This window comes from Pogona vitticeps, chromosome 2 (assembly GCF_051106095.1).
Source record: "Pogona vitticeps strain Pit_001003342236 chromosome 2, PviZW2.1, whole genome shotgun sequence".
Taxonomy (NCBI): Eukaryota; Metazoa; Chordata; class Lepidosauria; order Squamata; family Agamidae; genus Pogona; species Pogona vitticeps.
In genome coordinates this window covers 304,278,740-304,302,461 of record NC_135784.1, presented here as the reverse complement: position 1 = coordinate 304,302,461, position 23,722 = coordinate 304,278,740, and the positions used below count along the sequence as shown (strand labels likewise).

The window sequence follows — 23,722 nt, the reverse complement described above, 5'->3', positions numbered from 1 at the left end:
CTGTGTTGATTTGGGAGCTGTTTCCCCATTTCTGCCCAGAGATGAAAAAGTGTTGAACGATTGCCATTTCCAAAAGCTACTACTTATAGGAGCCTAGTGGTTAAAGTGCAATACTGCAGTGAAGACTCTGGTCATGACGTGAGATTGATCCCAATGGGCTCAAGGAGTTGGCTCAGGGTTGACTCAGCCTTCCATCCTTCTGAGTTTGGTAAATACAGTATTCAGTTCATTGGAGAGGAAATGTGTAGCGTGCATAATGAAATTGTAAACCACCCTGAGTGTTTTTAAGTGCTATGGCACACTTGGTTTTTTTAAGGTAAAGGTAAAGGTTCCCCTTGACATTTAGTCCAGTCATGTCCGACTCTAGGGGGCGGTGCTCATCCCCGTTTCCAAGCCATAGAGCCAGCGTTTTGTCCTAAGACAATCTTCCGTGGTCACGTGACCAGCACGACTAGACACGGAACACTGTTTACCTTCCCACCGAGGTGGTACCTATTTATCGACTCGTATTTACATGCTTTCGAACTGCTAGGTTGGCAGGAGCTGGGACAAGCGACGGGAGCTCACTCCATCACGTAGATTCAATCTTACGACGGCTGGTCTTCTGACCCTGCAGCCCAGAGGCTTCTGCGGTTTAACCCACAGCGCCACCACGTCCCTGGTTTTTTTAACCAGTTTTTTTTTTTAAAAAATCCTTTAAAACCATTTTTCTCTCTCCCTGAAAGAGCTGCAAGAGACTTTGCCTCTTTTCTGAGCTATTTATTTTTTTGAAGAAATTGTTGAAAGCAAATAGCTATCTGCACCATCCTCCAGCAGGCTGTATGTTAGCAATGTAATGAGTAGCTGGATCACAGCTCTCAGCACAGCTGACCTCTGACCCAGCTGAGGCTGATAGGGGCTCGGGTTCATTTACGTCATTTGTATGCCATCTCCCCTCCAACAAGCTCAAGGTGGCATGTGACAGCTTTCGTGCTCTCCGTGTATCCTCAGAACAGTCCGGCGAGGTTGGTCTGGCTGAGGTGGGGTGGCTGGCTCAAGGTCACCCCAGAAAGATGAAGGGTCTGGTGGGTGACTGAAACCAGGATCACCCCTGTTGGAGGGCAAACCAGGTTTCAGTCTGTCTCTGATCGCTGTACTGCAACACTCAAGAAACCATAAGCTTGGCACGTATTGATTCAGGTCAGATTTTCATGGATGATGTGAACAGAGACGTATTTGTAAATTAATTCTGACATCAGTAACCGCTGAACTTGCACAAAGAGGGAAGCTCCCAATGCTTTAATCATCCTCACCATGAGCCATCAAGTCGATATTGACTCACGCTCATCCTTTTCTAGGGAGAGAGAGTATTCAGAAGTGCTTTACCATCCCCTGCCTCTAGGGGGAGCCTTGGGACGGTGCCATTGGCCCAAGGCTACACAGGCTGGCTCTTGTCCTGGGAGGCACAAGTGGGGAATCGAACTTCCAACCTAAGGCTTTGTGGCCGGGTCCTAAAATCATGGAGCTATCCAGCCACCTTGGTGTTGTTTTGTTGTTGTTTAGTCGTTTAGTCGTTTCCGACTCTTCATGACCCCATGGACCAGAGCACGCCAGGCCCCCCGGTCTTCCACTGCCTCCTGGAGTTGGGTCAAACTCATGTTGGTCTCTTCGATGACACTGTCCAACCACCTCGTCCTCTGTCGTCTCCTTCTCCTCCTTCCTTCACACTTTCCTAACATCAGGGTCTTTTCCAAGGAGTCTTCTCATGAGATGGCCAAAGTAGGTGTATTGGAGTTTCAGCTTCAGGATCTGTCCTTCCAGCTACCTTAATAACACCTAATTGCACAGCTTGTTCAACCGGTGCCACTGCAAAAGTGTTCATGGCCATGAAGAAAACCAGCCCACTTGTAAAAGCGACGGAGTCCCACATTACTACCACGGGAGAACTTCTGCGTCACAGCAGCTCCGACAGATACACTATTGGGGTTAAGTTTTTAATAAAGAGTTGGCAGTTTCTTTTTGCATATTTGGAGGAAGCTCTGTAGCAACTCTTTGCATGTATAAATACAGAGAAGCAAAACAAATAAAAAGATTGTTATCTGCTGGTTCTGGACATTTGCGCGTTTGGGTGTTCGATTTCTTTCAACAAATACCTGCACAAAATCAGTTCAGGTATTCTTTTAAAACAAAAGCCAGTGTTGCAGTGATAAACTGACTCATATACATATATAGATACATCTTTGCTGGAATACCAGGTGATTTCACTCTCAGTACAGTGGTGCCCCATATAGCGAGGTTAATCCGTTCCGGATTAACCTTCGCTATATGAAATCTTTGCTAAGCGGGAAGTAAAAAGCCATTGGAACGCATTAAACTTCATTTAATGCGTTCCAAATCGGCCCTAAACTTCCCACTTAGAGAAGTTTCCTGGCCCCGGGCAGCCATTTTCGCGCCCTCCCCTCGCTTGCCGAGGGCGCGAAAACACAGCGCGGGGCCATTTCGGGTCATCCGGCGCCCATTTTGGAGCCACCGAACGCGGCTCCAAAATGGCGGCCGGACTCCCCAATCGTCGCAATGCGAGGTGCGGCGATTGGGTGCTCCGTATAGCGATCCCAAAAAAGGGGATCGCTATACGGATTCTTCGTTATACGGTGCGCTCGCTAAGCGAGGCACCACTGTAGTTAAAACAGAATTGTTTAATTGCTTTTTGTTAGTGCTACTTACCTGTGACGCTGAATGGCAATTTTTAGAGTATATATTTTAATTGTATTTTAATTGTTTTATCTTTTTTACTATATTTTAATTGTAAGCCGCCCAGGGACCTTTGGTTATTGTGGGCAGCATATAAGTTAAATAAAATAAAATAAAATAAAATAAAATAAAATAAAATAAATAAATAAACAAACAAACAAACATTGTTTTAAATTGTTTGGTTATCTGGCGATGGGTTTGGCTGGTTGTGTAGTTTTGATTGATTGATTTTCTTGTTGGATGCTGTGTGTCTACGCACTGTGTTGTTTTCTACTCTTTTGTGTGCTTACGCTCTGAACGGCGCAGAGAGTGCTTTGCACGATGGGTCAGTATCTAAGTGCAAATAATGAATAAATAAATAAATAAATAAAAACTTGAGTTGCAAACCAGACTTTTGCTGGAAGTGCCTGCCAATTTTGGGCCCATCTTTAGTATTCCATCTTCTGTGTGATACAATTTTCAAAGAGGAAGCTGTGCAAGTCTATTTGGGGATAGCAGAATCCATGGCGTCAATATTTTAAAGACAAACAGAAGCCAGAATTGGCTATTGGCTCAGAGGCATTTAGCATAACCCAATCACACATACAAGTGACAAAAATGTTATGGCACTTTAAAGACTTACTGCTATGTTTTAATGTGACCTTAAATTACTTCAAAATTTGGCATAAACCAGTTACCTATCTATTGTCAGAACATTGTTATTATGCAACAAATTATCTGGAAGTTCATTACCCGTGTTAATAATTCTAAGGTTTTCTGCATCTCACTTCAGATCGATGGCCAGAACCCTACTGGGATTGATCAATGCATGAATTTTGTTTCAGCACCTGCCAGCCAGGTGCTATCTAGAAAACCAGAGTGGAACATGAAATCAGAGCTGGTGCAGAGATATAGAACATAAAACCATATTTTTTTTTTAACCTGAAACACCAGAAATCTTCCAGCCACCATGGTGAACCGTTCGCCAGGCTTGTGTTCTGACACCTCTTGGTCAGCTCAGAAGGGCCGACACTGGCTCCCCTTCAAACCTCAAACTGTCCACATACAGAGGCACCAGTTGGCCTCTCGCGTTGCTGGATATCCATCGTTTCAATGAGCATCCCCCCCAAAAAACAGAGCAGACAACTCTCCTTAGCACTCAGTGTTTTTCAGTGTTTTATTTCTGGTGCTCTTGGCAAACGCAAACCACTGTAAACAGATATTTTGAAAAATCCACACCCAAACCAATATTCCCTGTATTAAAAGGATTATGCTGGAAGCAGCCACATTTTTCTGCAGTTTCACAGGTTTGATTTGCTTGGGGCTTTTCCCCCCTAATACTGAGCCACGTAACATCTCAAAAGGGTTTTACGTCCTTGGCCCCTCCCTGTATAAAAAAATGAAGCAGCAATTCTTTCTCCAGTAATAAGTACAGAAAGTTCCTCTAAATCAAAGTTCCACTAATTCACTTACTCATTCACACTTTTACTCTCCCTCTCTCTCTCATTCTCTCTCTTACAAACGATGGTTTTCACCAATGCACTGAGCAGCCGAGGAAACATGAAATTTAATTCACAAAAAGGGAGTTCCGATGACTCCTCTCCCACCACCTCATTTGGCACAGGAAGAAACAGAAAAGTGGGCTGTGATGAGTTACTGCTCAATAATTCGGTTGAGATTCATTGGCATTTAATTCGTGGAAGGCGATTAACGTTTTTCTTGCCAGTGCGAGATGCTGGGAGAGTTGTGATACCATTTGTTAGGCAGGAGCTCTGAAGGTCAACAAAGCTAAGGTGTTGGTGTTGGTAAGGATGGAACTGGAAAAACTCCCAAAGATGCAATAAGGAAAACTCCCAAAATGTGCCAACAAGGAGCTTGCCAGGATTTGCTACAGCAAATAAAATCCCCACCAGGCAAGACAAGAACAATGTTATCATCTCAGTTGTCTCAGAGGCAGTACTTTTCAAGGACATCAAAGGTAACTGAGCATCTGTAGGATGGAAGTATGCGTTGAATGCACGCATGTATGTGTGTGTGTTTGCCAAAAGGGGAACAGGAAGAGAAAAATGCACTCAATTAAGGCAAAGATAATCAAATAGTCAGTAAGCCGTCCTCCCCAAAATATAGCTTTAAAATCTCAACACACAAGCCCGTAAGTATAAGCACCTCAAGCAGTTACTACAGCTCTGCATCCTATAAGATGCAGAGAGACCCTTCTGGAGGGTCATCTCAATCCAGTAACATGAACAGGAAAATCCACGTAGCTTTTTTCTTTCATATAACTGGAGCTGCCTCCAAAATACTACCTAAAAGAGTCCAACTGCTTTCTACAGAACTCACTTTCATGCGGAATCACAGCTTTCTCATCTCAATTTGCAAGATATGGGAGGTGTGGAATTCAAACTCATTTCGGGGTACCGAGAGAAAGAAATTATCCACATGATTTTTTGGTTGAAAAATAAGGCAGCGAGCTTTTGAGCTGCACAAAACTCTGTGCTACACAAGAAGAATCCTGTGATCCTTAAAAGCTTGCTACTCTAGCAGTATACACAGCATTCCTAATTATGTATCCTACCCCAATTAACATAATTGTTTTCTCCAAGCTGCTGAGATCCCGAAATCTTTGCTCAGTTTTGCCTTCTTGTAACTAAATCAAGATGAAAATAAATTATAGATGTATTCTAAACACATGATAAGGAAACAAACTTTATAACTTAGGTAAGGTCTCTCCCGCCAATGAACAAAGAAACCTAGGTTCTACCTATACAAATAAGGCAAAGTTGCATGAGGATTACCTAAGTAGGGAGAGCAGAGCTGGATTCATGTTTCAGATTAAACAGTCACAAAAAGTCCAGGACAGGAAGAAGGAAACGAATTAAGCCGAAGCAGAAGTTCAAGCATGGTCCAAAATTCTGAGTTGATGATACGGAAACAGGCCCACAAATTTCACAGTCAAAGGAAAAAGGCACAAAAGCAAACTTCAGTTCCCAAAAAGTGCCAGAAAATGCACACTCAAAGATACAAGGTATTATTATTATTATTTTTTAAAAAAGGTGACCATCAAGTTCTAAAGCTTGGAAACATCGCTACAACTTCCAGAATCTCCTGGCCACCATGGACTGTGGCTACACTGACGGGGGGATGCTAGCAAATTCTGGGCCGTGTACCCTTTTTTTTTTTTAAACTTTCCGAGTGCAGCCAAGATTCTCTCGAAAGCAGGTGTGGGCAAGCCAGCGGCCCTTCCAGATGTTCCGAGTCTGTACCATCCACCAGCCCGAGTTAGCCCGGCCAAGAGAGAGGGCTGTGAAGAGGACCAGTCCTGCCGTGTTGGGAGGGTTGCTCAACCCTATGTTCCAATCTTCATGTACGATGCCAAAGGAAGGTCTGGTGGGCAAGTTCCCTGTGGGATCAACAGGAATCCTGCCTCCCGTGGAACGTAGCCATCAAGGCTGGACGCTGAAAGGTCATCCTTTCAGCAATCCCTGCAGCTTTTAAAGCAGGACCCAAACTATGGAAATCCACATTTCCTTTCAAATGAGTCCGCCTGCTTTATTTCTATCCCTTCCCCAGCCACCCTGCACCACCGCCCCCCCCCTTGGATAGAGGGGGAGCCTATGAAAGACAGTGACCTGTGCAACATTGCGACTGAAAGTAAACTCAAACCAAGTCCATGATTGGAAGAAGAGGTGGGGGCGAGGACACACGCACACACACCCGGCCCTGGCGTGTTGCTATCGTATGGCATCCAGGTAATGCACGTCGGGGTACAGAGTGTTGAGCAGGATGGCCAGGAGGTGATTCCCATCATGAAGGGAATGGCAAGAGTCCTTGATGAACTGGGAAGCCTGGCAGATCTGCTCCTGGAATTCGGCATACTGTTTGTTCAAAGCGAGGGAGTCCAGAGTCTGCAGAGCCTGCAAAGAGAGAGGAAGGGAAGAGGACGCTCTGCCTCGTGAACTGAAGCACAGCATCCGTGTCTCAGGGGCTCCTATATAACATCTGTGTCAGGTTAGGAACCAGCCTTCTGCCTGTTCTACCAGGTGGAGCATTCCCCTGCTATTCAGTTCCCCCAAACCTCCACGAAAGTCAGATTTGACTTGCTCCTTGACCACTAATTCCACATCTGCTTTTTTCTTTTTCTTTTAAGGCACCCGGCAGGTTTTCCTTGCCCAAAATCTTGAGGCTGCTCTGACTCGGTGGCTACAGGTGATAACGTCTACAAGAAAAACAAGGGGGGGGGAGAAGCTCTTACCTGTTGAGCTTTGGCGGAGACCTGGAGTTCCACACCAGGCCTCAACCGGATCCGATTCTCCACAGGAATCTGTACCAAAAGAAAGGCCGACATACTCCGGGCGACCACCCGGAACCTAATGTGGGAAAACAGAAAGGGAAGCATCGGTATCGAACGGTCGTGCTTATCAACCTCCATCACAAGGGAAAACAGAAAATGTGTCCCTCACCGATACTGGGCTCCTCACAAACTCTACCACTGCACCACATTACACTGAATCAATTCCCTCATTTTACAGCTACAGAATACAGGGACGATCTGCGGCTGGTCGTTCGCTCTCAATCTCATCTATTCGATTAGAGTTAAAGGGAGGGAGGGAGGACCTCCTCTTCTCTAGTCTCCTTAGAGGAAGGATAGCATTTTAAAAAAATACAAAGACTTCAATAAGTTTAACTCTGGCATATTCCATCTTGGGTGACAAGTAAAACGAAAGAAAAGAAAGATACAGCGAATGGGAGACTTGGCTTCGTGAGACCAACGGGTGACTCTCTAGCTTTTATGAGGGCTAAGAAGGCCGATTTCTAACGTTGTGGGTGCCTTTGACAGCCAGTGGGGCAAAGAGGACAGGACGTTGGACTAGGAGATTTTTGGCTTCCGAGTTCCTGCTTAGCTGAGGGAAGTCACCGTGTGGGGGGAGGACAGCAGTAGCTAAAACATCCCGGGAATCTCTCACATGCTTTGAAGACTCTGTTGAAGTGGTCACAGATCAGAAGCCACTTGCCAGAACTCACCAACCGATGCGTTTAGATTGGAACTTGGAAAATTTAGGGTTTTTGACTCCCGGGATTTTACAGCCAGTATGGAAACAGGCCATATTAGCTAAGGCATTCAAGCCGCTGTCATTCAAAAAAAGGAGTTTTTTCCCCAAGCTCTGGTTGAGATTACAGGACTACTCTATACTCTCCCGTGAGCCTGAGGTCCTCTGTTTTTTTTTAAGCGCTGTTATCTCTAACCAGAGTGGCTTCTCCTTCCTCTGGGCTCCTCCTACCTGTTTGACAAAGGAGATCGGCGGCCCAGACCCAGAGCACCGAGGATCCCGGACGAGATCTTCTCTTCGGCCAGCACGCTCTGCCGGCCTTGCAGGGCGGTCAAGATCCGGATGACCGACTCCAGCAGGATGGCGTCGTCCTGCTCCACCTGGAGGAGGCACAGCTGGAGCACTTTGTGCCACCAAAGGAACAGCTTGGCCTCATCCTTGGCAGAGCTGCAACACGAAAGGGAGTGGGTTAGGGTTGGTTGGTTGGTAGGGCACGGGGAGCAACACACCAAAGCCAGCCACAGTTAGAAACAGGTTGTCTCTCGGACGTGGCTCCTTGTACGCCAGTATTGGAGCCTCAGCTTCAGGATCTGTACTTCCAGCGAGCACTCAAGGTTGATTTCCTTCAAAATGGAAAGATTACCCACCACATTTGACAGTGATATATATTTCCCTCTCGGGAAAATTGTACACCAACCCACATCAACACACTAGGATTTAAATAAAAAACCCACTTCTGTATTTTCCTTCTCCCTCCTCTTCCCTGTTTTCCTTTTGTGCCGTTTCTTTTTAGATGATAAGCTGGAGGGCAAAGGCTGGGTTTCCTTGCCTTGAGAGATATGCAGGCTGCCCAGAGAGCCAGCTGAAGGGCAGTGGAAGCATCAGACGAGGAAATACCTCATATAAGCCTGAAGCTGCCAAAAACACAAGAGGTCCTTCCATGGTCTATGCTTAGCCGGAGGCCGCAGGCTCTCCGTCGCCTCCTCTCCATGTCAGTGCAGGGGCCTCTTGCTGCTTTCCCCAACCCAGCAGGTGTTAAGGAGGCTGAGCTGCAACTCAGCCCACCTTCTTTGTCAAGGGGGGGGGGAAGAAAAAAAAGATGCTCTCTCTTCAGAAGGCCTCCAGGACAGCTGTACATCTTTGCAAACAAATTGAACCTGGTAGAGAAATTTGGAAAACTGAGTCCATTTGATCCTCCAATGTAATAACTAGATCATCTGCAAAAGCTTGCAGCTTAAAAGCTTTTTTTTACTTTCAGTCCTTTTATTTCCTTTTTATCTCTAATTTGTTCAGTTAATATTTCTAGAGTAAGCATGAATAGTAATGGAGAGAGAGGGCACCCCTGTCTTGTACCTTCCTGTGTTTGTATTTCTTTCGTCAACTCTCCATTGGTTTAAACTTTTGCCTTTCGCTGGGTATAGATGGCTTTAATTAATTTCAAAAATCTTTCTCCAACTTGTAGCACTTCCAACTGGTGTAGCATAAAATTCCAATTTAGATAATCAAAAGCTTTCTCTGCATCCAAGAATATCACAGCCATTTGCTTTTCCGGGTGAGCTTCATAGTTTTCCAAAGTGTTTGGAAATTTGGAAAATTTACTTTTCATTTTTTTTTTAAAAAAAAAAAGATAGCAAGTACATCCTGCAGCAGGTCCAGGATGGTGTGTGTGTGTGTGTGTGTGAGTGTGTGATTGTGTGAGTGTGCACAGGTGCAAAACAGGACCCTGGGCCCACCAAAGTTGACCACTCTGACGTAAAGGCTGTGTTTCAAAGCCATACACACATGAAGAGGGTAGGGACGGATGATCCAACGTGCTTTAACTACCAGCGCTTGAAAGAGAACGGTGCCCATGATCTGTGCCCTTGCAATCTTCCGCTTTCAATGGAAACCACAAGGCTGTACAATATGGGGAAGATGTTTCCTGGGGGACTATTTTTAAAGCCCTCCTAAAAATACCCTGTCTTGGTCAAAGCCACAACATCCAGGGGCCAGAGGAAGAAAGGCACATGAGATGGGCCTGCCTTACTCATTGTTGACTGCAAGAGAGGGTCCTTGAAAACCACATGCAGGTTTTAGACGTTGCATGCCTTTTTTGTAGGCATGCAACATCTTTTTCTGCTTAGAGCTCTGGAAGTAACTTTGAGAATGAAAGCTTCTATGGTTAAATGCTCAGCCTTTCAAGTTCTTGGAACTAGCCACATGCTATTTATTAAAGAATTTTTGTTGTTGTCTAGTCAGTAAGTCATGCCCGACTCTTCGTGACCCCCTGGACCAGGCCCTCCTGTCTTCCACTGTCTCCTGGAGTTGGGTCAAATTCATGTTGGTCGCTTCGATGACACTGTCCAACCATCTCGTCCTCTGTTGTCCCCTTCTCCTCTTGCCTTCACACTTTCCCAACATCAGGATCTTTTCCAAGGAGTCTTCTCATGAGATGGCCAAAGTATTGGAGCCTCATCTTCAGGATCTGTCCTTCCAGTCAGCACTCAGGGTTGATTTTCTTCAAAATGGAGAGATTATCCACTATATTTGACAGCGATATATATTTCTATTTTTAGCCCATGGAACAAGGCCTATATGGGACAAGGCCCCCAGACAGAGGACAAATGAATTTCATGCGATATATACTGCTGAGTTACAGTTGCCATGTGTGGGTGTGGAAGCTGGACAGTAAAGGACACTGACAGGGGGGGAAAATGACGCGTTGAAATGTGGTGCTGGAGGAGAACTTTGTGAATACTTTGGACTGCCAGAAACACTGACAAATGAGTCCTAGATCAAATTAAGCCTGAACTCTCTCTAGGAGCAAAAATTGAGGTTGTTATAATCTGGGCACATAATGAGAAGGCAGAATTTTCTGGAAAAGATAATAATGCTGGGCAAGGTTTGAACGCTATCACATGCCTCAACTCATGCAAGAAGGCCCATGTTTTAAAAAGTAGGAGCCACAATGGTGGAGGGGAGAAACTACGGACTCCGGGGTTGAAGGACTCCAGACTGATTCACATTTCCCTTTGTGTTGTGTGATCAACACTGGGGGGGGGGGGGGACGGGACAAATCAGTCTGCCCCAAACTTGTAGTAATTCCTGCATTTTTAAATCAATGCTCTCACCCTCTCAGGCTACCTGTCCATGGTAGGCCATGTGTGGCCCTCCTGGTGTTTCTGGAACCACAACCCTCATCCAGTCCTGTTTCTGAGCAGTGGCGGAGTTCATGGTGTACCCAGAAATGTGAGGGGAAGAAAACAGAATTTGGGGTAACTTTTTACACCCCAAATTCTCCAGACAGCATCGTCACGATTAAGTCATCTAAGCTCTCGGAGAAAAAGTGACCAGTCACGAGCACTTTTTTAGGACGGTAGAACCTAAGAAGGTGTCCAGCCATCCCTCAAGTTGAGGTCAAACCTGTTGGGGGTCCCTTCACGTTTTGTTGACACTGGAAAAGGAAAAGATGACTGTTACCTGGGGTACACCTGCTCCAGCCACTTGCTCAATGTCAGCAGCACTTTCATTTCATTGTTCAGGGTTTGCTCTGTGTTCAGCCGCTGTAGTGTGTAGACGTAGAGTGTGAGGTAACTGCCCAAGGACAGGCACTCCTGCAGAAAGTCTTCAGCGGTGAGTTCGGGGATTTGCAAGGAGGCCAGGATCGGTCCCCAACCCAAATCATGGCTGACTGGAGAGTCTTCGGGCAAAATGGGGTTAGAGGGAGGGAGGGAGAGAGAAGGAGAAGTCCTGTTAAGATAAATCAAGCTCTGAGCCTCTTTGGCAGATTCCTAGAGGGGCAGGATCTCTTCTTGATCATCTCAGAAGGGAGATACGTAATAGCTACAGGATGTTAGGCTGAATATCAGGAAAATGTTGCAATTGTTAGAGCAGTACGACAAGGGAACCAGTGACCGCAGGAGGTGGTGAGCTTTCGAACGTTGGAGGCATTCAAGAGATTATTGGACCACCCTCTGTCCGATCTGCTTGGACTTGGATTCCTGCCTCGAGCAGGGGGTTGGACCCGATGGCCTTACAGACCCCTCCCCACTCTATGATCCTAAGATTCTATAAATCTAAAACAGCTCCTCTGAATCTGTCAAAATCAACCAGTTCCAGAAGTGTAAAAAAAAAACAGGAGGAAAAATTACAAAGCGCTGACGCTACACAGGGCATCAAAAAGGCTCAAAATCTGTGTCCTGAATAAAGGATCTGTCTTTAAAATGACAAACTTTTTTGTGCACCAAAATATGTTTAATTGTGTGTGGTTTTGAAATTTTGTTGTCTAAATCAATTTTCTACCAAAAGAGAACAAGGAACTGTATAAAGCCCTGCTGCCTCCCATCATGGCCAGGAAAAACTGTGCTCGGCAACCCGGCTACTGTTTACATTTGGCAAGCTTATCTTCAAGAGTATAATGACTTGAAGTTAGAAACCTATTGGAAATTTAGACTTATGTAGGGGCAACTGTTTGAGTCTTAGTGGCAAATTGCTACTCGTTAATGAGGTACTGCTTGCATTCCTGGGTTAATGAGTCTTAATTAACCTTGTTAATGAGTAGCAGATGGCCACAATGACATACATGGTTTCTCTTATGCCAGCAAAAGCTATGAATAGGACTCAAGCCATGGAGGTCTCTCTCTCTCTCTCTCTCTCTCTCTCTCTCTTACTCTCTAAAGGCAATAGAATTTTCAGGATGGTGATATTCACAACTTGATTGAACACCACCAAGTCTCCCATGGCCTATAAGGTAAAGGTAAAACGTTCACGTGGACATTTAGTCCAGTCCTGTCTGACTCTAGGGGGCGGTGCTCATCCCCGTTTCCAGGCCATAGAGCCAGCATTTGTCTGAAGACAGTTTCTGTGGTCACGTGGCCAGCGCGACTAGACATGGAACGTCGTGACCTTCCCACCGAGGTGGTACCTATTTATCTACTCACATTTGCATGCTTTCGAATAGCTAGGTTGGCGGGAGCTGGGACAAGAGACGGCAGCTCACTCCGTCACGTGGATTCAATCTTACGACAGCTGGTCTTCTGACCTTGCAGTACAGAGGCTTTTGCGGTATACACGGCTCCCTCCCTGTGGCCCATAAGAAGCTACACATAAAAACAATGATTCTCCCTCACCTTCATTGAAGTAGGCCATGACACAGGCCTCTGTGGTCTCTGCCATATGCCGGACTGACGCTAGACTCTGGCATGCAGCCGTTAAGAGCGGCATCGCTCCTAAGCCATGCACCGTGGCATCAACCCAGCCTCGTAAAGTGACCCGGAGGGACTCTGCTGTTGACACGCTCGCGTGATTCAGCATCATCAGGGCTTCAGCAAAGAGGCTACTCAGGGCCAGGTGGCGAGCTTGCATTTCTGGGTCTGAGAAGGCAGAAAACAAAGCGAAATGTTGATCAGGAGAACTTCAAGATGACAGGAAGCAGAGAGGAAAACTTCCCTCCTTACATGAAGCCCACTTGGGAACAGCCAGTGGCCAACAGACCTTCTTTTAAATGCCGAGTGAGCAGTACACATTTACCTGAATGTCTAGCTCACTTATCTGTGAGGATTCTCAGTCATCCAGGTGTGGCTATCTGGAAGTTGACTCATGGCAACTGGACTTCTTTCTTATTTGGTTGAAACATTTCACTACTCGTCCAAGAAGCTTCTTCAGTCCGAAGAAGCTACTTGCGTGAGTAGCGAAACGTTTCAGCCTAACAAGAAAGAAGTCCAGTTGCCATGACTCAGCTTCCAGTCTAGCTCATTTACAACATTTGGAAATAAACTGGCCTCGTATTGCCCAGAGCTTGGTGGAAGACCCATTTTTTTGGACGACAGCCTCCAGAATCCCCCAACCAGTGCAGCTGCTCATGAAATGGGCTTGTATGGAGCTGCCTCCTACACAACTGGACATCATGGCTGCTTGGCTTGATTACACTGTTGTCGTTGCCACTTGAAACGCGTCTCTCTTCTCGTGAGCCTTTTCGGAAATCAAGATCAACTTCAGAAGTTCTTCTTCAAGTGACCTGACTATCTGAGCGGATGGCAGGTGGCCACTAGAGAGAGCAGTGCTTGGAAAAGTTACATTTTTTTCTGGATTTACAGCTGCTGCCAGCCACCACGGACACGTCCGGTATCTGTGATCCAAAAAAAATTAGAACTTTCCTAAGCTCTAGAATCATCCGTTCTGACTGGCAGCAGCTCCTGATTAGAGACGGGGGTATCTGTATATGAATATCCCCGCACAGGTGGCGTTCATGAGGGTTCAGCCCCACGGGGCCGGACGGTCCACTCACCGATCCGACGCAGATGGCGCGATTCTACCTACGGCTCCGCAGCCCGCAATCCACTCACCACTCTTTGAGCTTGCAGCGAGTCTTATCCTCCCACCTCCAGTCAGGAGTGGTGAGCGAATCACGCGCTGCGGAGCCCTTAGTAGAATCGCGCCGTCCGTATCCATGGCGGATCGGTGAGTGGACCGTCCGGCCCCATGGGGCTGGGCCCTCATGAATGCCACCTGTGTGGGGGTATTCATATACAGATACCCCCTTCTCGACTCCTTATCTTTTTCAGGCCTGCTCATAACCTGGAGTTGCTGTTGGGACCTTCTGTACAAAAAGTATTTCTGCCAGCAGATTCTGGCTTCCACCAAGCCCATCCCCGCTCCCCATCAGCCCCAGGGAATCCCCTGCATCGCCAACCTGGAGGGTTAAATAGGACAATGTCATCTAGCAGCCTTGACATCTCCTGTTCCAGAGCCGACAGGGCGATCTTCTCGTTTTGTTCCAGGATGCTTAGAAAATGGACCATCTGGCGGATGTACGCGCGGCACTTGAGGGTGCCATCCTAGGGGAAGCCGAGCAGAGAACAGTCATTCGTCCCCCGCTGCTCCTGAGACGGTTAAACACGGGTAGCGGGAAGGGGGCCACAGACCAAGCGTCCCCCAAGGATACCGCTAACCAACGGTGCACTTACAAGGTGCGCGTGGCTGTCCGAAGAGGCGCCGAAGCCCGCAGACACCTTCAGGAGCTTCACAATCAGTTCAGAGGTTGGCTCCTTGGCCAGGAGGATGGAGGGAGGATAGTGGCTGTTGAAGTAGCTGAGGACGCTCTCGTAGGACAAAATGCTCACCAGCTGCCAGGGGAGGGAGCTGGTCTGGCCGAGCAGATTGAGCAGAGGTGACTCCTGGAAAGGTTTTCAGAAAGAGACATTTTGGAAGAATCACGTAAGCAAGAAGAAGAAGACGCTGTGCTTGCCAGCAGGTCCAGAGCTTGGAAAACCTGCTGCCTCGAATTCCTTTACCGGGAGAATGGCAGCATAAAAATGAAAAGAAGCAGACCAAGTAACTAAGCAAGTAACTTTGGGACTACAAACCCAAGCCAGGTAACTCGCTGACTTGTGTTTTTAATATTGTTCTCATTATGAGTCTTACTATGATGGTTGTTTAATGCTTTTTTTTAAATACTGCAATAACTTATTATTTGGCCTTTAACTTTGTTTCTTCTAAATGCTTTAAGCTGCCTTGGATCCCTCAGGGAAAAAGTGGCATGTAAATATTCTAAACAAACAAACAAACAACATAAAATAAACTCATACAAGTCTATTCGGTTAGATAAGCCGAAAAAAATACACTTCAGGACAAGAGAAGGGGCTGTTATTCACAGGTGACCACTCAAATATATAAGAAGCAGTGAATAAATGTTATTCATAGAATCATAGAATTGTGGAGTTGGGAGAGGCTTATAAAAGGCCATCGAATCCAACCCACGGCTCAAGGCAGGAATCCAAATCAAATAGCAGAAGGTTGTTCAATTTTCTCTTGAATGCCTCCCACATTGGAGCGCTCCCTGCCTCTAAGGTAACTGGTTCCATTGTTGTACTACTCTAACAGTTAAGAAGTGTTTCCTGATATTCAGCCTAAATCTGGTTTCCTGTACCTTGAGCCCATTATTACTGCACTCTGGGGCGTTTGAGGACAGATCCTGCCCCTCCTCTGTACAACTACCTTTCAAGTCTTTGAGAAGTGCTATCCTATCTCCCCTCTTTTCCCAAGATTAAAGAATGCCGAGTTCTTTCAGTCTCTCCTCATAGGGCTTGGCTTCCAGTTCCCCCGATCAACCTTGTTGCCTTCCTCTGATCTTGTTCTACTTGGCTGGCCACCTTTTAAAAGTGCAGGCGTCACATTCACCGCATTTTAAAAGGAAATAAAATCATTCTTTTCAAAAAAAGGAATGCCATTCCCAAAAAATGACACCGGTGTGCATTCACTATCCCAAAGACTAATGTGTCACAGGAATGTCGTCATTTGCAATGAGCCCTGGGAAAAACACATACTTATTTCTTGGCAGGAGGGGATGGCGAGTAGATGAACAAAGGTTTGCAAGAGCAGATCATCAGCAGCAGCATCTCTCAGTACTGGAAGAAGCCTGAAAAACTCCACCTTTGTGGTCACACGAGCACTGCTAACCCTCGGAAGTGGGTCGCCTGCCCCCTTGCGGACATACCTCCTTGGTTAGCAGCTGCTCCTCCTTGGCCAGCAAGACCACCATGTAAAGCAGACACACAATCATGTCGTGAGTCTCTGGAGGTGGGTGGGGGCTCCAGGCGCTTGAGAGGACACTGACCCAGTTGACTTCACATAAGACGGAGCCCAGGAAAAGGAAACAGCTTTTGGGGCTCCCTCTTTCAACCTAGGAAAAAGGAAAAGAAAAGAAAAGAGAGTTCTTCCGAGCTCAACGCCAGTTGGCTTAAGGATGATACTGTCCTAGCAAAGAGTCTGGATGATTTTCTCCTAATGGTTCTTGGTTCTTCTTTAGATTAGACATCCTTCAGTCTCGAGAGACTATGGTAACGTGCTCTGTACGGAGGACTTGGAACAGCGTCTAGTGTGGCTGAGGCAGTTCGAGAGTGACCATCCCTTCCACACTGAAGACAAACGCAATCGGTCCCCTGTCCAGCTCCCTGGTTTGGCTGGTTTCGGGACTGCCTTTTTGCCCCGGCCTGCTGGACAAGGGTCTCTTCAAACTGGGAGAGGCCGTGATGCACCGCCTGCCTCCAGGCTGAACGCTCAGAGGTCCGGGTTTCCCATCTGTTGAGATCCATTCCTAAGGCCTTCAGACCCTGCTTGCAGAGATCCTTGTATCTCAGCTGTGGTCTCCCTCTGGGGCGATTTCCCTGCACTAATTCTCCACACAGGAGATCTTTTGGAATCTGACCATCAGCCATTCTCACAACATGGCCGAGCCAACGCAGACATCGCTGTTTCAGTAATGTGGACACTTAATTCAAGCCAACCCTTCTGTCAATTCTCCAATAAGGGGGGGGGGGGGGCTCCATGCTTCTATCTTCCCAGAGCAGGTGATCCTCCCATCCTGCCCAGGCCCTTTGTTATCCTTACATTTCCAAACCTTTTGGCTCTTACTTTAAAGAATTCTTCCATCAGCTGCTGGTCTGGGTGCATCTCTTTCCAGGGGAGTGAACCAAACTCCGTGTGGAATGCATAGAGGATGTGCTCCGGCATTTTGGCCCCGGTGAACCGTTGGCAGTAGTGCATCAGATGCAGCCAAAGTGCCCCACGGTGGCTCAGCAAGAGCTTATCTGGAGCAAAAGGGAAACAGCAGACAGGAAGGTTAAAAGGTAGGTTTGGGGCCATACGTCCCAACCTGAGCTCAGATGAAACCATAAGAAAGCTACAGAGCTGACAAGGAAACGTGAGACCCCCCTCAATAGACCAGGGGTCTCTCTCTCTCTCTCTCATCTCATAACATGCCAGAAGCCTTCAAATGACTACTTCTGTCTACTACTCATTCCCGAGTGGCTTTTTCCCAGGCAAATTCACTGCCAGAAGATTGAGAGGGCGAGAAAAATAATGCAATGTAAAGCCAGTCACCTTTTAATCACAAAAAAGTCCCTGAAACCCCCCTGGTCTGAATGGTTCTAGGACAGTCAGTCAGAAGGCTGCCATTATCTGGTTTCCAACGTACGACAACCCAGAAAGTCCTGTCGTGATCCTTTTTAGTATTTTCGTACCTTTACTGGTGTTTTTTTTTTTCATTATAGATTGTCTTTGAATGATGTGAGCCACCTTGGGTCCTTCTTAAGGACAAAGGCAGGGTAAAAATATTTTTAAATAAAATAATGTTGAACCTTGATTGCTGCCATTCACTGATTCAGGTCACTCGTATGTCTGGAGAGTCTTGCCCCTGAAGCTTGTGGCTTCCTTTATTGAGCTAATCCAACCCATGTTAGATAAAGGTTCCCCTTGACATTTAGTCCAGTCGTGTCCGACTCTAGGGCGCGGTGCTCATCCTCGTTTCCAAGCCGCAGAGCCAGCGTTTTGTCTGGAGACAGTTTCCGTGGTCACGTGGCCAGCGCGACTAGACACGGAACGCCGTGACCTTCCCACTGTGGTGGTACCTATTTATCAACTTGCATTTTTACATGCTTTCCAACTGCTAGGTTGGCATGAGCTGGGACAAAGAGACGGGAGCTCACTCCGTCGCGTGGATTCGATCTTACGATGGCTGGTCTTCCAACTCTGCAGCACAGAGGCTTCTGCGGTTTAACCCGCAGCGCCACCCATGTCCCTAACCCATGTTAGGTGCAGGGTTTAAGCTTCCACAAGGCACAGAGTTAGCTCTGAGTGAGCTTCCGAACAGGATGTGTATCGCTCCCTTTCCTCTCGGGAGCAACAGGGGATATTATTATAGTGGTTCGTTGAGCCACTACTTTGAGGAGTTACCCGTAGGCCTTCATGATACAAGCAGACATGAAACTAATCGGCATCTGCTCTCTCTCTCTCTCTCTCTCTCTCTTCTGTTCGCAGGTTTGGACTGGAAAATGGAACCAGAGCACTTGAGCAGCAGCATACCAGAAAATAGGAAAGAGTAGTGACTTTTTCCCATGGCCGAAGACAGAGATGATGATGACGGTGATTTATTGGATTTATACCCTGCACCATCTGGCCACCAGGCTGCTCTGGGCAGTTAAATTAAATTCTTAATTTAACACACATATGCCTTGCCCATCAGAGCCAGTGGGAAGGGTAACCCCCTCCCAAGATTCCACCCTCTCCTGGAGTCCAGCTGGAGAAGAGATGGGCACGAACCGCCAGTTCGGTGGTTCATCTTGGTTCGTTTACCACTTTAACAGGTATCTGGTGGTTTTGTGTGCTGCCCCCTCTGGTGGGCGCCCCCTCAGGGGCAGCGGCCAGAGGAGGTGGGGCAGGAAGCCAGGACGCTGCCTCTGACTGGGCATCCGTCAGAGGGGGCGGGGCACCGAACCACCAAAACACCTGTTGCTGAGGGAAATGAACTGGGCCAAACCACCAAGGATTGGAAAGTTACTTCTTTTTTGGAGTTAAAACTCCCAGAATGTCCTAGCTGACAAGGCTAGGGACTATCCTAGCTGGTGGATTCTGGGAGGTATACTGTATTTTTTTCCATATATATAAGACACCCCATGTATAAGACGCCCCCCTTTTCTAACTCAAAATTAAGAAATCTAAGTGGGGCTTAGCAGGTGGAGGGGAAAGCAGGGATCAAAGCCCTACAGGATCACTTTGATCCCTGCTTTCCCCTCCACTTGTTTTTGTTCTCTCCTCATCTTACTTCCATGTATAAGACAACCCTCAATTTTTAGTCTAAAAATTTTAGACAAAAGTATAGTCTTATACACGGAAAAATACGGTAATTGAAATCGATGTTCAGACATTACTTTTCCGAGGTCTCATTTGTCCAAGCTTAAAAGAAAACCCCACAAAGGAGGTGCGATTGAGAGACAGGCCAATTAGAAGGTTTTACTGATCAAGAGTGACAAAGCGAAGGAGCAATTTCAATGGAGTTCATCTCGACTTTACTCTTACCTTTAAAACTCTCGTGCAACACGCCTATGCTCTTGGCATAGGACTGTACCATCTCGGAAGCTACAGGTGCGTCACTTTCCAACCACGGATAGCAGGGCTGTTTGCTTGAAAAGATAAAAGGTGATCATGAAGGCTTTAGCCAACAACCATTTTTCCTGCTAGTTTCTCTTGAGTTTTTACCCAACCCTCCAGGTCAGTCAGCCCAAAGGAACATTGGGTGCTTCCATACACTGATCTAGACCACCGATACATTGACGCCAGTTCTGTTTACACTGGTGGCCAAAAAATCCCAAACAGGAGACATGCCAGGCCACTGCATCAAAAAACCCAGAGTCTTGTGGTATTTTAAAGAGTAAAATTTTTTTATTTGGCATATGTTTTCATGGATTGTAGCCCCCTTATGCACCACTGGCCTGGCTGGGGGATTCCATGAATTCTGCCCCCCAAAATGCAGAACTTCCAATCTATGGTAGAAAAGTTGAGGGTTTTTTTTTTAATGACTCCTCTATAGATCTGGAACTCCCTTTCTCAACCAGGAAGTCTGACAATTCTCAGGTCTCTTCTACCAGTGAAACAAGTTTTTTTCATAAAAGCAAGGATTTTGCAGGATAGGACAACTGCGCGTGGGCAGGTGCTACTGGCAGAGTATTTGAAAATCTAAAAGTGCTCAAGTTTTTTGATAATGCACTCCTTGATCAACCACACTTCTAAGCCTCCAGGGAGAAAACAGTCTAAAAATCTTTGCTACTAGAGTCTCAATTGTCTGCTTCAAAGAAAGGAAATGAAAATATAAGAGTAGTGAAAACATTTGTTGTGGTTTTCAAAATTTCTAAATAAATTTTAAAAAAAATGAATATTGAAACATAAGAGGAAGAAATTGTATGATCTGTGAACACCCAAAATTCTTAGAGAACTGTAGATACAAAATGCATGTTTTTGCACAAATTGAATAAAAGGGAGTGCCAGACATCATAGAAACAGAATTCTGCTCCATCATAATCACATCGCAAGCATTTAAAACGGCGTAATTATGAACAGGCATAATCCTGCATTATTTGCAAATGTCAGATTCAGAGTGCGCTCCTTCTTCCAAAAGAGCATGCCAACAAGAGTATGTGAAAGAGCCTGCTGGCTTCCTACATACCTTGCATCTTCTCTCGCTAAAATTTCCACCCAAGGCTTAAAGAGTTTGGTGATGACTAAATGCAAAGAACGCAGTGCTGGGGGAAGGAAGAAAAACCTGTGTAAGTTATTTTGAATCGCAAACTCTCAACCACTTTTTGGCAAAAGGGCTGTGTTGTCAGGAAGAACACTTACAGAGACCCAGAAATTGAACTGAGTTATAGGAACAGTGCCAGCTTTCAAATGTTGCGAAACAAAATAAATAAAATATAAACAATCTTTCTAGGCCTTAATACGGCACAGGCAAGTTCAAAAAGTGATGGGAAATGCCAGTGAAAACCCCAGAAGTGGGCTAAGCAGCACATTTAGGTGTCAAGAAACAGGACTCTGAAGTTTTCTGCATGAAATATTACTCTTTGCTATTCACCGTAATCTGCCAATTATAATAATCTAATAATAAAAATACACAGAACTATAGAATTTGAAGGGAACCCTAAAGGTCATCCAGTCCAACCCCTGTTAAGGAAACACAATGGGGGAATTGAACTCCCAACCTCTAGCTCTGGCGCCAGAGACCATTGAGCTATCAGCAATTCACACTAATTCAATTATGAACACCCTAGCAGTTCAATTATGGTCTACAAAATGAGTAAACATAAGCTTTACATGTCACACTCATTGAACCCGGGTAGAAGCCCTGTCAAATTTAAAGGGAGTTTCTTCTGAGTAGACACACAGAGGACCATACTGGAATTTGAGCACACAGATCTGCCTTGGAATGGGTCACATCACCAGTCCTCTTAGCCCAGCACGGTCTATTCTGCTTTGCAAAATTTTGCTCATGAGCCCAGGTAAAAGGTACTCTCAAAATGGAGATGGCGGAAATGGAACTTTGGACTTTCAGCATGAAAAGCACATGTAGAGTAACTCTGCCCCACTGAAGCTAAGCAGCTTTGGATCTAGGTGGTGCATATTCATGAGACTGGCTAGAGGTCCTATAGGAGCCGTCTTGAAAATCAGAGAAGCAGCATGCTAAAGAGGTGACAGCAGACATTTTCCATTGGCGTGGCACAGAGGTTAAACCGCAGTCCTGCAGCCAAAACTCCACTCACCACCCGGATTCAATCCCAGGGAGCCAACTCAAGGATGAGTCAGCCTTCCATTCTTCCGAGATCAATAAACTGAGAAACCAGCTTGCTGGGGGGGGGGGGGGAATGTTTGTAGTCTGCATAATTAAACTTGTAAACCACCCAGATAGTGCTTTAAGTGCTGTGAAGTGGTATATAAGCAGCACGCTTTGCTTTGATGCTATACAGAAGCACAGGATTAACACTGGAGAAATAAGGAGACTGGAAGCAAAGCCGTTCCAACAAGTTTTACTGATAAACCACTTCCTCTTGGCCCTTCCCTCCCTCCCTCCTGACCTAGCAGCAGCAGCATCCCATCAGAGGGGTGGCCGGGAAGACGCTCTTAACAAGTATTAAGGATCAGCGCTTGTACTTGCTTGTATCCTTTTTCATTCTTTATCTCCTTTTCGACCTTCGTGCCATGGATTTGGGATTGGAAGCTTATGAGCATAGGGAATGTCTTGTGCTTACTGATCTTAGGCAAAGCACGCTGGGTCTTTATAAGCAGCATGGGGTCTATATAAGCAGCACACTTTGCTTTGCTTTTTCCTGCTGAAAAGCGGGGTAAAATGCTCTGAGCCCACTAGAAAAGGAAAGGATGCAAGACTCTCCTTCGATAGAAACTTTCCCAAACTCTTGGCGCTGACCCTGGATGTTGGAAATTCTTTAGCTCTGCCCAGAGTTCCGGAATTTAGTTAATATAAAGTATGCAAGGTTGAAGAATAATGAAAAGGGGGCAGAGCCACCGGAGAAGAACAGCACCAGTTCTTTCCACCTCCCTGAATGCTGATTTTAACTATGTTCTAAAAGCCTCAATAGCTGGCTGGAGAGCTCAGTGGGTTAGCTCTCTGGCTGAGGAGCCAAAGGTTGGGAGTTTGATTCCCCCGCTGTGTCTCCTGAGAGTACAGCCAGCCTGTGTAGCCTTGAGCCAGCTGCAAAAAGATCCCAGGGCACCCCCAGAAGAAGGGGATGGGAAACCCCTTTTCAACCTCAGAAACCCCGGGAAGGGACTTCCATAGGTCAGAACCGACAGGCCGGCACATGGCTATTCTTTTAAATGCCTCCATGGATTTTTTTTTTAACTTAACGCCTGCCATGAATACATCCCGCCCACCGCCAGGTGAAGGGAGTTACCTGACAAAACCCTTTTGCTTCCCACCGGCTCTTGCGATAGGCTGCTGACTTCCGAGTAAATGAGCTGGTTGACCAGATACTCCACAAACCGCTTTACTTCAGGGATGTACGGAGCCCATTTTGAAAACAAACCAAAGCTCTGGAAGTCTTGGGAAGACCAGCGCAGCTTGACGAAGTAGTCGGAAAGCCATTCTATCGTCTCTGCCACCTGCCGGGAGAAGAGGGAAAGAATAAGGCTTGGGAAGAAGGGGCGCCGCCTGCCCTCTCCGCTCCACGAGAACGTGTAACCATCCTTCTGAGATAGGCCACATAACACTCATTAGGGCTCAAACGGCCCCTTGACTCTCCACTCATCAGTGTGTGGGCTAAAGGTTTTTATTAAGGACCTAGCCATATTTTTAAAATCTTTACTCTTTACCACATACCTTAGAGTGATTGATGGGTACATACACACCTCACCATACCCCCATGGCTGTGAGATGGGTTACTTAGTTGTCGCAACAGCCCCAAAGCCACTCAGACTGGCTGAGCAAGGATTTGAACCCAGGTCCCCTTCTTGATCTACTGCTATACAACAGCAGGTGGCCAAAATCCACGGGCCATCCCCACCCCAAGGTTCGCTATAGTAGACATGGTCAATGAACCCCCTGCCATCTCACTGGCGAGTATAGATCTCCCAGGGAACAGAAACCCTCATGAATCCCCAAGAAATCACCTTACGAGATCAACCACCTGCAGATTCTAGCCGCT

General features: G+C 46.4%; 1 protein-coding gene across 2 annotated transcripts in view; it reads right to left on the bottom strand.

Moving 5' to 3' along the window:
- Positions 1-3,861: 3,861 nt before the first annotated feature.
- Positions 3,862-23,722, bottom strand: part of EPG5 (ectopic P-granules 5 autophagy tethering factor) — a 79,914-nt gene continuing 60,053 nt past the window's right edge. For both annotated transcript variants that reach the window (XM_078384163.1, XM_072992979.2), the window contains exons 33-44: positions 22,973-23,180; positions 20,734-20,809; positions 19,590-19,693; positions 17,148-17,323; positions 16,231-16,416; positions 14,702-14,911; positions 14,428-14,572; positions 12,866-13,108; positions 11,217-11,436; positions 7,989-8,204; positions 6,962-7,076; positions 3,862-6,623 (exon numbers count right to left, since the gene is read on the bottom strand). In XM_078384163.1, the coding sequence (XP_078240289.1) occupies positions 6,441-6,623; positions 6,962-7,076; positions 7,989-8,204; positions 11,217-11,436; positions 12,866-13,108; positions 14,428-14,572; positions 14,702-14,911; positions 16,231-16,416; positions 17,148-17,323; positions 19,590-19,693; positions 20,734-20,809; positions 22,973-23,180 (2,082 nt within the window). In that variant the 3' untranslated portion in view covers positions 3,862-6,440. The remainder of the gene's footprint in view (positions 6,624-6,961; positions 7,077-7,988; positions 8,205-11,216; positions 11,437-12,865; positions 13,109-14,427; positions 14,573-14,701; positions 14,912-16,230; positions 16,417-17,147; positions 17,324-19,589; positions 19,694-20,733; positions 20,810-22,972; positions 23,181-23,722) is intronic.